Source organism: Dendrobium catenatum, unplaced genomic scaffold (assembly GCF_001605985.2).
Source record: "Dendrobium catenatum unplaced genomic scaffold, ASM160598v2 fragScaff_scaffold_211, whole genome shotgun sequence".
In the NCBI taxonomy this organism is placed as follows: Eukaryota; Viridiplantae; Streptophyta; class Magnoliopsida; order Asparagales; family Orchidaceae; genus Dendrobium; species Dendrobium catenatum.
The window spans coordinates 702,436-714,561 of NW_021318673.1; the positions used below are offsets into that span (position 1 = coordinate 702,436).

Consider the following 12,126-nt stretch of genomic DNA (forward strand, 5'->3'; position numbering starts at 1 on the left):
TGTAAAACAGATAAAATCTTGATGGTTATAAATTTGAGTTATTACAAATGGTATCAAAATAAGGAACCAGTCGCAAGAGTGAAATACGTGTCATACAGAACAAAGTCACCTCTTGAATCTTAGATGGGACAAAATGCTACATGGTGAAAGCCACCACTTGAATTTGTAGAGATCGCTTCTAGAATCTTATTTGCCTTGTGGATGATTTTTGCAAGAGGATATACTTTGGTGTATCCTTTTTGTTGATGCATTCTTCTTGTTGATAAGACTAGAGAGGGCGTTGAAAGTAAACTCGAATTATGGAGGTCAACCTTAAAGTCTAAAAGCTTTCGTTTGAATAGATCTAAAACTGAATATATGACAATTATTTTAAGTTGGATAGATTGTGAAACCCCTTAAGTTGAATAAAGTTAAACTCTAAATTATTAAAGTGCTTTTTCATGTAACGCTTGGAATTTAATTAAAAACTCCAAAGTTAAATGTGCTCGTATAGGAGCGCTCCTACGGTGAATAACCTTATGGGAAATCACACTAACAATACATAAACTATGAGGCCATTAGATCATAACGGACAATATCTCAATGGTTGAAAGTTTGGGCTCTTACAATGCATATGTGAAGCTTCACTCGTCGTTACTGCTCATCGCCAAAAAAGCCTTATGGAAGTAGACTTGCAATATCAAAATTGTGATGTTCTCTGTTTTTCTCATTTTACATCAAAATTTCTTCCTATATAATTGCTAGGCCCAAATTACTTAATCTGATTGAAGAGTTCAGTTTGGAGAACACGACATTCCAGAATTCTATGAAAGATTAGCAGGCAAAATAAAATTTCATTAAGAAGCAATCATATAAACTTGATACAAAGCAGCGCGCACATGAAAAACAAAAAAAGAAAAACGATTTAAGATTATGTAATGTGATAACTCATAACGCAATGTTATGCAGTAATGACCGTTTTCTCTTATAGAGATAGTTCTACAGCTCAAAAGCAGTGGCGATAAAACTATCAGAGAGTCCTGTGCCAGTTTTGAAGGTGAGTTTCTCAGAAGTTGGATTCTCGAAATAGACTTCCACAACAGAGAGCCATAGCAAGAGCTCCTTTGTCTTAACGCCGGTCATCTTCTTCAACTTATATTTCTCAACAAAGGCAGTCACCTCCTGAGCGTAAGAGACGGCTCTCTTGATCTGCTTGAACACATGTTCCTTCTTCTTCTTCTGAATCAGCCATATAAAGCCAGAAGTACGATTATAGCCGAATTCCTCAATGTCTTCCAAGGGAAACAGACCCTTTGGAAGGCAGAGCTCTTCGAGCAATTCTATCGACTTGCTCTTGCAAATTTCATCGCCATGGAAGATCTCAGCGCCCTCCCTTTGGCTTTCAATTTCCTTAGAAGCCATTAGCTGAATCAAAGAGTATAGAAACTATTCAAGGTTTAGGAAGAATGGATAAGCTAGCTGTGAGAGAAATCTGAGTACTTAAGGCGGTATTAATAATAGAAGGGGAAGAGTTTTGAGTTTGACCTTGTAAAACTTTGATCAGTCGGGCTTCGATCAGGAGCCGTTGAAGATGGGAAAGCGTACGGCTGAGAATGAGCAGTCGGCGGGGATGACGAGGTCGTGGTTGAGCTCGTCAACAATGGCGGGGAAGGTGGACTAAGCCTTCAGAAACTTAACTATTTTATTATTGTGATTTCTATAGCTGGAAATTGCAGAGAGACTTCGGAAAGTTGCATCAGTCTGTAGTCATGTGGAAACTGTATTTTAGTTATAGAAGAAAGAGTTGTTGAAATTGTAGAAATTTCTTGGAATGCATTAATTACTGAATTGATGACATCTAACCGTTTCAATCAAGTTAAGGATTTATTTGAGATGATTTTTTTCTGCTTTTTAAAGTAATTTTTTATATAAGTTTTAAAATATTTATATTAGGAAATTATTTTATGAAACAGTAAGAAAATTGTCCCAAACGAGCCTAAGTGTTAGAGAGATGAGGATGCTTAAATGGATGAGTGGCTTTACTCTTAGGTTTCGTTTGGGACAGTTTTTTTTTTTTTTTGCTTCTAAAAATAATTTTTTATTATAAAAATTAAATTTTTTGTATTAGTAAACTGTTTTAAGAAACAGTAAAAAAGCTGTCCCAAATGAAGCCTTGGAGATAAAATATGAAATAAGTATATACATCAAAAGGTTAGAGTAGATCCACTGGAAAAAAAAAGCTTAGAGAGAATTATCTTAGATGATTTGGTCACATAAAATATCGGCATTCTGATGACCTGGTTAGAAGAGAAGATGTATTAGATTTAGTCTACTTTAAGAGAGAGATAGATCTAAAAAGATTTGATTAGAAAATATTAAAAATGACATTCTTTATTTGATTTAAATAAGAATTTGAATATTAACCTGAAACAAAATAGAGAAAAAAAAAGATTAATATAGTCGATCCTATATAGTGGTACAAAGACTTGATGTTGTTGTTGATATTGTTACTGGCATCTAACCACTTCAAGGAAATGGTAGCTCCTCTGTTGGTAATGGAAGAGCCAAATATTTTGTTATTTATCATAATTTTAATTAAAAAATTGTCTGTTTGTTAAAAATAAGCTTAATGATTTTTTAATTTATACTTATAGATCAAATAAAAAGTTATTAAGCTCATCTTAATATTAATCATATGGGATATACTGACATTATTTTATTTCTTTAATTAGGGTAAAGAATAGCATGATGTTTTTTGCACCTAGTAACTTAAATTAATATTATTAATACTTATATTTAGACACTCATCAATTTAAAAGAAGAAAATGTATTGATCAACAACGACAACATCAAGTATTTATCCCACTAATGAGGTATTCACCCGCTGCCATCTCTGAAAGGGTGCTTAGAGGTATGACTAATCCTTAGCTGACCTAGATCCGCACTTGATTTGGCCTTGCTTAAGAGGCGCTGCCGCTTGAGGGGAATCAAGCACGAGTTGGGCAGTTCCCAACCGTACTCGCCTACCAACCAAACTAAACAACGATGGATGTTATATCTTATTTTAGCTCTCTATGTTCTATTTTTAATTTCATGAGGCCATTACAAGATAATCATTAAATTTTCACTTACTAAATAGGGATATGAGCAATCAGTACATTACATGAATACTTTGATACACATTTGTTTAAGGTCTATTTATGCATAGTCACAAAATTAGAAAGTCAACTTTTTTTGTGATCAAATCATCTAAACTTAGGCTTTGTTTGAAATGATTTTTTTTCCTGCTTTTTAAAGCAACTTTCTAGTACAAATATTTTATTTTTTGTATTAAAAAGTTATCTTAAGAAACACTAAGAAAGTCGTCCAAATGAAGCTTTAGTCTTTAGCTACTCAAATCTTTTCATGTATATATACTCATTTTGTATTCAAATGAAATAGAATAATGAGAATGATTACGTGATGGATGTTGAGTGTGGAATATGATGGATTTGAAACCCTAAATAATTAAACATATAAAATCACTAATCTTGAAATTATAGTCGACGGCAAAGATAGAAACTTTGCCATGGACCGAATGACCCAAAACGAATATAGTTGACTATAACCCAACATATTTATTAAACGGCTAAAAAATCCCAACTCAAACCTTGTTCAACCTAACTTGAACCCCGACCTGATTTGACATGAAAATTGTTTAAGTTGTGTGGGTTCATTTTAATCTGACCTTAAGCATATTATTATGTCAAGCAATTTAGATGCAACAACCCCAAAAAATAATAAAATTATAGTAATTTTATAAGAATTCTTCACAAAAAATATTGATTAATAGCTAAATTTTATTTTAGAGTTTATTGCTATCCTTACCCCAAATCGAATAGAATTGGACTGACTGGTCCGGAGCTAAATTATAACTAATTTCAACCCATTAAACTCAATCTTTTACTACGGAGTTGAAATTATTACTTGCGGTCACTAGATGTCATTCGTAGATCAAGTAAGATGTATTATATCATATGTATATCCAATGACATGGTGCATCGCCTTGATTGGAAAAGTTATTTTGTGCGGATGTCGAAAGCCGTTCGGAGACCAACTAAAATGCATCACGTCACCCTATGCTTGATACAACGAATTAAAACTAATCGGTACCATGACTCATACTACTGACATAACTCATTTTAATTAGTCTCCAAACGATTCTTTTGCTGATTGACCTCTAAAAGGAACTTTTATTTGGTCCGGTGAACGTACGTAGAGCTACGTTCGGCCGGCACTAAGATCGCAGGCACAAAATGAGAAATACCGAGCAAATACCGAGCAATACCAATAATAACGAGAAATATCATTATGTGAAGACAATATCGAGTAATACCGAGCAATACCGAGTATTACCAAAAAATATCGAGTTTTTTCTAGAAAAAAATTCGGTATTAATCGGCATTAGTCTTCCCAAAATAATATTCTTCGTTATTATCAAATAATACCCACCAAATACCTAACAAAAATGAAGTAACAATCCTATGACCGATCTACGTCCGGTAATAAAAGTTCCCTCTAAAATACCTTAATTAGTAATCTCTCCGGAGTCGAACTTATTACGTAATAATCACTACGGAGAAATCTTGGCGATCTCCGATATGGCGTTTCGCTCCGTTTTCGATGCCGTAGCTCTGAGAAACGAATTCGAGAATGCTGGGATAAGCTCACAGTTCATCCCCATCATCTGGAAGTAATCGGTCCCTCAATCCCTTTCTCTCTCTCTAAGGTCAGATTGTAATGGTGGGTAGTTTTTTGTGGTCCCTAAACTAGGGTTTTGTTTTGCCTGGTGTTTTCTCCAGGCATGTTCGCCAGAAGCCTACCAGCGAGCTTGATGAGATCCCTTCACTCCCAGCGGCAGCTTACCCCATCCTTAGGTCTAAATTCAAAGCGATGACATCGTCCCTCACGTCGGCCGCGAAGTCCAAGGACGGTCTTACTACCAAGCTGCTTATCCGTCTCCAGGTGTTCCTCTTTCCCCCGTAAACCAGACATCGTTTGATTACTGGGTCTTCTATTTATCTAATTTAAATAGCTGGTCTTTTTTTTTACTTTGCCTTTGCATCTGAGAATTGGGAATGCTTGCATATTCGTTGGAGCTTGCCGTATCGTTAATGTCGTTTTAGTTTGACGAGTGATTCATACACACCATTATCCTAAGCACATCTAAAAATTTTTAATGGTAATTGAGACTATAGTTAGGTATGCATTGCCCGATTGTGTCAATCAGGATTTCTTGCTGTTGTAGACTTGTGGTAAAAACGCTTTTAACCTTAAAGATTGGGGTGCTTATCCTGTGATCGTGAATCCAGATTTGAATATTAGCTAATTGATGTTATTGTTGCAAAAATCATAAGCTTCATGTTTGGCTTTCACCTTGGAATGCTTTTTTAATGATTCTTTACGGCAAAACCAGTATAAAGAATTATTTTTCTCCTGCTTTTTTTCTTTGCTTGTTATGAATTATGTTTATGGAGTCTGAAATGTTGGAGGCTTTGTTGTTTAAATTTTGAATCATATTAATTATCCTCATAATATGTCATTATTTGAGTTGAACATTACCTGTTTAAATTTGTCAATCATGGTTCGAGTAATTGACGTACTGGATTTGTTTGATCAATTGACTTGATGGAAAAAAAATACAGTTGGTTTCTCAATGCATTTTTTTGTCAAAATCTTGCTCAAGAAGCAGTTTTGCTTATAGGTTTCTAGCAAGAATCACGTTGTTCATATTTGTTATCATTTATTCTACATTATTCTGCTTTTTTTTTAAAGAAAATAAAACTATGGAAAGATGATTCATTGTATTTGTTATTTAATGCAGTAATAATTTGACATAGTCATACATGGAGGTGATCTATATTTAAAAGGATTTGATCAATCAATCAATCTGGAAAAATATAAGAATTCTATACTTGGAGAGCCCTAAAGAGAGAGCAATTAAATGCAAACAAATAATAATAATTTAGAGTCGTACATCCCAGATTTAGTTATTTTAGGAAGGGAAAATCTGGATGCTAGTTTCAAAATTTTCAACACTCCTCAAGCTACTGAATAGATATTGTTCATTCCCAACTTGCTTGTAATATCTTGAAATCCTGAAGTAGGAATCCTTTGGTTATGACATCAGCTAGTTGATTACTCGATGATTTGTAAGGAGTGTTGCTTTAGACCCTGCCCTATTTTTCCTTTTTGAAATTTTTATCTACTTCGATGTGTTTGGATTGTTGGCAAAATTGATGGCATAATTACTTGCACAATAGAGTTTAGTAGGTCATTCACTCTTGATTTAAGTTCATCAAGGATTAACTTTAACCATAGAAGTTCACACGTCCTTGGGCCATGGCTATAAATTTGGCTTAAGCATTTGATATTACAATCACAATCAAGTTCTCACTCCTCCATGTTACAAGATTTCCTCAAGGTGCAACAAACTGATTTGGATCTTCCATTTAATCAACTACAACTACTGACCCTAAGATTTGAATGAAGTATACTGAAATAGTGAAAGCTGATCAAATTTCTCTTGAAATTATGGATCTATTTGATTTCATTGGTGTCATCTTTTAGGTGTAGTACCAATTTTAAAGTTAGCAGGATGTGATGCTTTCTATATGCTATATGTTTAATGTCCATGCATTGTCAATGTATGCAAGGAAAAGCATCAACAGCTTGAGACTACAACGAGGCAGATACACATTTCCTTAGTTTAATGGTGATTTGACAATGATAAATCTGTTACAAAGATTGTACAATGCTGAAATCCACTTGTTCAAGCCCTTCTGCCGCCTAATACTGGATGTGTGCTTTCCTTGAACCCAAGGTCTGGAATGCATTCAGTTAATTGTATTATCAACATTTATGCGCTATGTTTTCAGTTTGATTTATCCTCTAATTGATGTTTAATGAATAAAATTGTTAAGACCATGGTTCATTTAAACTGAATGCTAAGTGCTGAAGTCTCTCACCAATGTAAGGTTTGGCAAGAGTTTGATATAGGCAAACTTAATCTGTTTGAAATGGCATTTTGTGATTTGAACTTATAATAACCAAGTTATAATGAAGGCAAACTAACTATTGTTCTAGCTCCGTATCTCATGTGGTTAAATTGAGGTGCTCACATGGAATGTTCAATCACTAGTTAATTGATGCATAAAACTACAACAACAACATCAAGCCTTTGTCCCCACTACGTAGTTAATTGATGCATATGAATTCTAATAAATATTGTAGTCTTGTTAGAGTTTTTATAAACTACGTGGCTTTAAAGTTGAATCATAAGAAGCTTATTTCATGTAGTTTTTATTGGTTAGAATGGAAATTTGGTGGAAGCAGTAATAATGCGGTATGACCCTACACTTGGGAAATATGATGGAAAACGTCGTCCTGGTTGTCAAAGATCAACCCTGTGCATTTCATCACAGGTTTAATATTTTTCCCTTCCGTTGTACTAATAAATACTTGGTTTCAGAATGAAATCAATTGATTATGAGTTTTACATATCTATTTTATGTTTTAGGTGGGCTGTAAGATGGCTTGTAAATTCTGTGCAACTGGGACCATGGGTTTTAAGAATAATCTGTCACCTGGAGAGATTGTTGAACAGTTAGTCCATGCCTCTCGCTTCTCAGATATACGCAATGTTGTTTTCATGGTACAGATTTGTGCATCAAGTTTTATGCTTTTTGCTGGGTGTAGGATTAAATGACTTATTTTGACATGTCTATCACTTGATTTTTAGTGCAAAGCTCTTTTTTTGGCAATACATTTCTCTTCAATTTATTTCAGCACTTTCCTTATTTAATTGCCAGTATCTGTTTCAAGAGCTAAAATTAGAAGACTTGCGGAATATCTTGTGGAAGGTTTTCACTGGCTTAACTCAAATTATTTCAATGTAACCAGGGAATGGGGGAGCCATTAAACAACTTTACCGCAGTAGTGGAAGCTATCCAGATCATGATGGGATCCCCATTTCAGCTATCACCTAAAAGAATTACTGTGTCAACTGTAGGTATTATGAACTAGCTTCAATCTCTAAAATGTGCCTGTAGAATGGCTTTTTCATTCAAGTTAAAGGAGTAAATTTATCATTTGCATATCTTTACTTGCATGATCTTTCCCTCTTTGAACTCTTTAATGCTGATTTGGTGATTGCAATGCTTCTCTGTCCTGCACACTGGCAGTAGTATATCTATAGTGCTTCATTTTTTATTTTGCGGTAGTTGTGCGTGATTAAAATTTATTAGTGGCAGTAGGTGAGGCTCAAGGTTTGTTCATTCTAACCTTTTAAATCGGGGGAAAGCAATTTTGTTGGTTTATGGCTTAGTTAGAGTATTTGAGAGTGGAAGCTTGGTTGGTTTGTAGGACTGGAGCTTAGACGGTGGTTGGTTGTAAAGCCATTGGTAGAGAAACAAACAGTAGTAAAGGTTTAGTGCTGAACACCAACTTTTTTTTTATGACTCAAGCATGTAGATAAAGGTTTCTTCTTGACTTCTATGTCCCAAGGAAGCTCTTCCTATTGGTTGCTTTGTCGCTTTGCTGCAACTTGCTTGTCAATAAGCTTCTAGGGTTCTTGGGTGATATAAGGGAGTAGGTGGTGAATGGATGCAACTTTATTGTTAGGATTGTATCAAAAAATCAAGGGTACTTTTGTAATTAGTACCTTTAAGCCCTAGATTTTATTCCCATTTCTTTTGAACTAGGCTGCATTTTTCAAAGAAGCAAATAGGATGAATGCTTAGCTTAAAGGTAATGTGGATTGAAGTCATACAAAAAAAATGCATTAAATAGAATTTGCACCTCATGCAACATGAACAAAATGAACAGATAGAGAAAGATGATTAAAGCCAAACAGATATAGTTGGGATAAGGCTAATGATGATTATTTATTTGTAAGTTCAGTTTATGTTAGAGATGAATAAGTTTTACCCAAAAATATATGATTTACTACTTATATTAACGGATATAGCTAACTCAAATATCTGATTTTGCCATGAAACAAGCTGACATAAATGTTTGAATGCACTTTATCTGATAAAACAAAACTAGTTTAAATATTTCTTATGTTTAACATTACATGTGATATTTTGGAATAAAATTTGCAGGTTGGGATCATACATGCCATCAACAAGTTTCATGACACTCTTCCGAATGTCAACCTTGCTGTATCACTGCATGCACCTGACCAGGATATCCGGTGTCAGATAATGCCTTCTGCAAGAGCTTTTCCTCTTGGAAGGCTTATGGAAGCTCTGCATGCCTATCAAGAAAAGAGGTTAGTTCTGAAATATGGTATTTCCATGTCCTTTGCAATGCATGCGTAACATTTTTGGTCAAATTTCATTACTGGTGATTTCATCCAGTCAACGGAAAATTTTCATCGAGTACATCATGCTTGATGGTATAAATGATCTTGAGCAGCATGCGCACCAGCTTGGCAAATTGTTGCAGACACTTGAAGTGGTTAGTATTAATTTTCGTCTCCACAATTAAATAGAAGATAGTTTCGTAAGCTGTTGAAATTGTCTTCATTAAATATAGGTAGAACTTTGAAAAACCCTAATACAGCATTGATTGCTAGGACTATATTTTAAAATTTTATGTTTTCTACATTATGTTTCATGTGCTAGTTTACTCATTTCATTGGATAGAGTTGATGTAGCACATTTTAGGGTTAAGACAATGGTTGATAGTTCATGTTATGCTAAGTTGTCAGTTTATTCTGATACAACTGTATAGCATAATTAATGCGTTTGAGCGGACAATAACATGAATCTATCTCAACTAATTCATAAATGAATCTCGGGATAATACCTATCACTAGTGATTTTTTTTTTTATCTTGTTTATAATTGTAATATTATTTCACAACAAGATATTGATGGGGACATCGATACGAGGTTTAAACGCGTCTATCAGAGGCGACATAGGAGATCGATGGCCACGATGAGAGTATTTACTTTTGATGAATTTTATGTATTAGTCATTATTATTTCCGTTTTTGCCCTTATGGGTAGTTGGTCACTATTGTAGCCCGAGGGACATTCTTGCCTTTTGTTTATTTGTCATTGTGAGCCCTATATATATGGCCATTCTCTTTTGTATTAGATGATGATTGATTAATGAAATTTGGTTTCTTCTTCTTCTTCTTGCATGAGGGCTAGAGAAGGATGATTGAGCTCAAGGAGAGCGAGTGCATTACCCACCAGTCGTTGAAAGAATCCGCGACTCGTGGCTTCATTTTATTTTGTCATTTTGTCTTCTTCTCCGCCGTTTGTTTTTTCCCACATCTACCTACCAACCTCCCTAGCTCCACCACCTGTCCAACCACCACCCAAGCCCACCTCCACCCGACAGAAACTCCTCCTCCTTTGACCGCCGGCCACCTCCTCCTTCACCAACCATTATGATGATTTCAATCAACATAATGGTTTCCTAATTTGGCTCTAGCATTAAAGAGGGACTTTATGAGTTTTGAATTTCAAATTTCAAAAACTTTCTTTATTTGCGAAATCTAAATAAGGAAAATTTCTAAATTTGAATCTATTTGAAATTCAATTTTGGCAGAGTCATTATTTCCCCGCCTCGTTGTCATTTCTTGATTGGAAAGAGCACAAATCCTCCCTAATCCCTTTTTCCCCTCTCTCCAAGCCGCCGGCCTCATGCTTGGCCTTCTCCCATTAATTCCCCAATCAAGGCATTAATGACCCCTTAATTTGAAATCAAATTTCAAATTAATTTCTCCCCAATTTCATTTCAATTCCTGAAATTAATTTCAAGTTTGGAATTTAAACCTTCCCCCTCTCTCTTGAACCCGCCGGCCCCCATTAATGGGCTTCCCCATTGTCTTTCCTATTGAGGCCTCAACCCAAATTGAATTTGAATTCAATTTTCAATTTGATTCCCTCCAAACTAATTAAATCTGAAATAAATTTCAGATTTACTGAAATCTAATTTCAAACCCTAGTCCCCTTCCCCTTGGAGCCACCGGCCCCTCTCCCTGCTTTCTATTCAAGCCGCCACCTCTCTCCTTCATCCCTTGCTCTCTTTGCCTACTCCCTCGTGCTCTCCCTCACCATCTCATGTCAATGACGCATGGCCGATCCCGAGGTTGATCACGGTTTCGCCTACAACGATCGTGGGGAGATTGACATTCTTCTCTCTCCTTTCTACGACCCCGATTAGGAGTACGACGAGACAGTGGAAAGATACGTCAAGCGCATCCTCTACTGCTTAGCGCATACGATTGATCTTTAAAAGCCTAAGACGCCTTGGCATCTCGTTAGGAGATCTACTCCTTTTCCGTTCGTGGCTACCTCTCCACCACCGTCGACCTTTCCGTGGATTAAGACCATTGGCGTTGCGACCGTCCTCGTGGCATCGTTCGGTGTGCTGAAGACCTTTCTCCGCTAAGCCGTACTTTGAGTGTGAGTGAGCATGGTAACTCATAGTGAACTCTCTAAATATTAACCATGAGATTATATTACTACATATTTGTTTTTTCTGTGATAATTTTATATCTATCTTAACTTGCCTAAGCTTTTGATTTGTAACTGCTTACTTGATGCAGAACTACGTATGCAATGCTTAATTCACTTGGATTTGTACAACTTATGATTAGAATAATTCAAGAATAAAGTTACGGGCAAATTCGAACAACGAAATAAAATAATCAGGGGTTATCCGGCCTTTATCCCATCACATGCTGAGAGCTTTGAAGCTTCCAAAATAAATAAGAAAAATAACACAACAAACAGTAATAGTCTTCAAAATAATCCCTAGTCTAACAATGAGAATTAGGATGCATCGAGGTTCTCTCAATTCCTACGATTACTAAGCTTAAGCAAGAGCAAGGTGGAAGAGTCCGTCGTGACTGCAATCAAACCCAGGAAAGTTTAGACTAAAAGGAATAAGATGCAAGGGAAAAGAGAAACCTTCATTAGGGAGAGGTGGAGATCCTCCACTCGATGCCTTCGAAGTGCTCGTCAATAGCTTCCACCAAAGTGTCTAGGATCCTCTCCAAGTAGTCTTCAACGGTGTAGTCAATCTCCAGATTCACGTCGAAGAAGGTGGATCGTAGGATGTCGGTGAAGCCGTCTTCGTCCCAAGT

The 12,126-nt window shown here is 35.8% G+C and overlaps 2 protein-coding genes across 2 annotated transcripts in view; one reads left to right on the forward strand and one right to left on the reverse strand.

The window, feature by feature from the left end:
• Positions 1–801: 801 nt before the first annotated feature.
• On the reverse strand, positions 802–1,748 carry LOC110093597. The gene is made up of 2 exons (XM_020818528.2): positions 1,525–1,748; positions 802–1,404 (listed from the first exon to the last, which is right to left on the reverse strand). Exon 2 carries the CDS (start codon positions 1,399–1,401, stop codon positions 979–981), a length of 423 nt encoding a protein of 140 aa, XP_020674187.1. The 5' UTR covers positions 1,402–1,404; positions 1,525–1,748; the 3' UTR covers positions 802–978.
• A 2,808-nt stretch (positions 1,749–4,556) lies between these two features.
• Positions 4,557–12,126, forward strand: part of LOC110093605 (dual-specificity RNA methyltransferase RlmN 1) — a 15,264-nt gene continuing 7,694 nt past the window's right edge. Inside the window, exons 1-7 of the mRNA XM_020818540.2 lie at positions 4,557–4,711; positions 4,821–4,983; positions 7,332–7,442; positions 7,538–7,672; positions 7,921–8,025; positions 9,123–9,292; positions 9,381–9,480. Of these exons, the coding sequence (XP_020674199.1) occupies positions 4,620–4,711; positions 4,821–4,983; positions 7,332–7,442; positions 7,538–7,672; positions 7,921–8,025; positions 9,123–9,292; positions 9,381–9,480 (876 nt within the window). The 5' untranslated portion in view covers positions 4,557–4,619. The remainder of the gene's footprint in view (positions 4,712–4,820; positions 4,984–7,331; positions 7,443–7,537; positions 7,673–7,920; positions 8,026–9,122; positions 9,293–9,380; positions 9,481–12,126) is intronic.

What these genes read in the sequence shown, in the direction of transcription:
- LOC110093597 (XM_020818528.2), bottom strand. Translation starts at nt 1,401, where the DNA reads ATGGCTTCTAAGGAAATTGAAAGCCAAAGGGAGGGCGCTGAGATCTTC.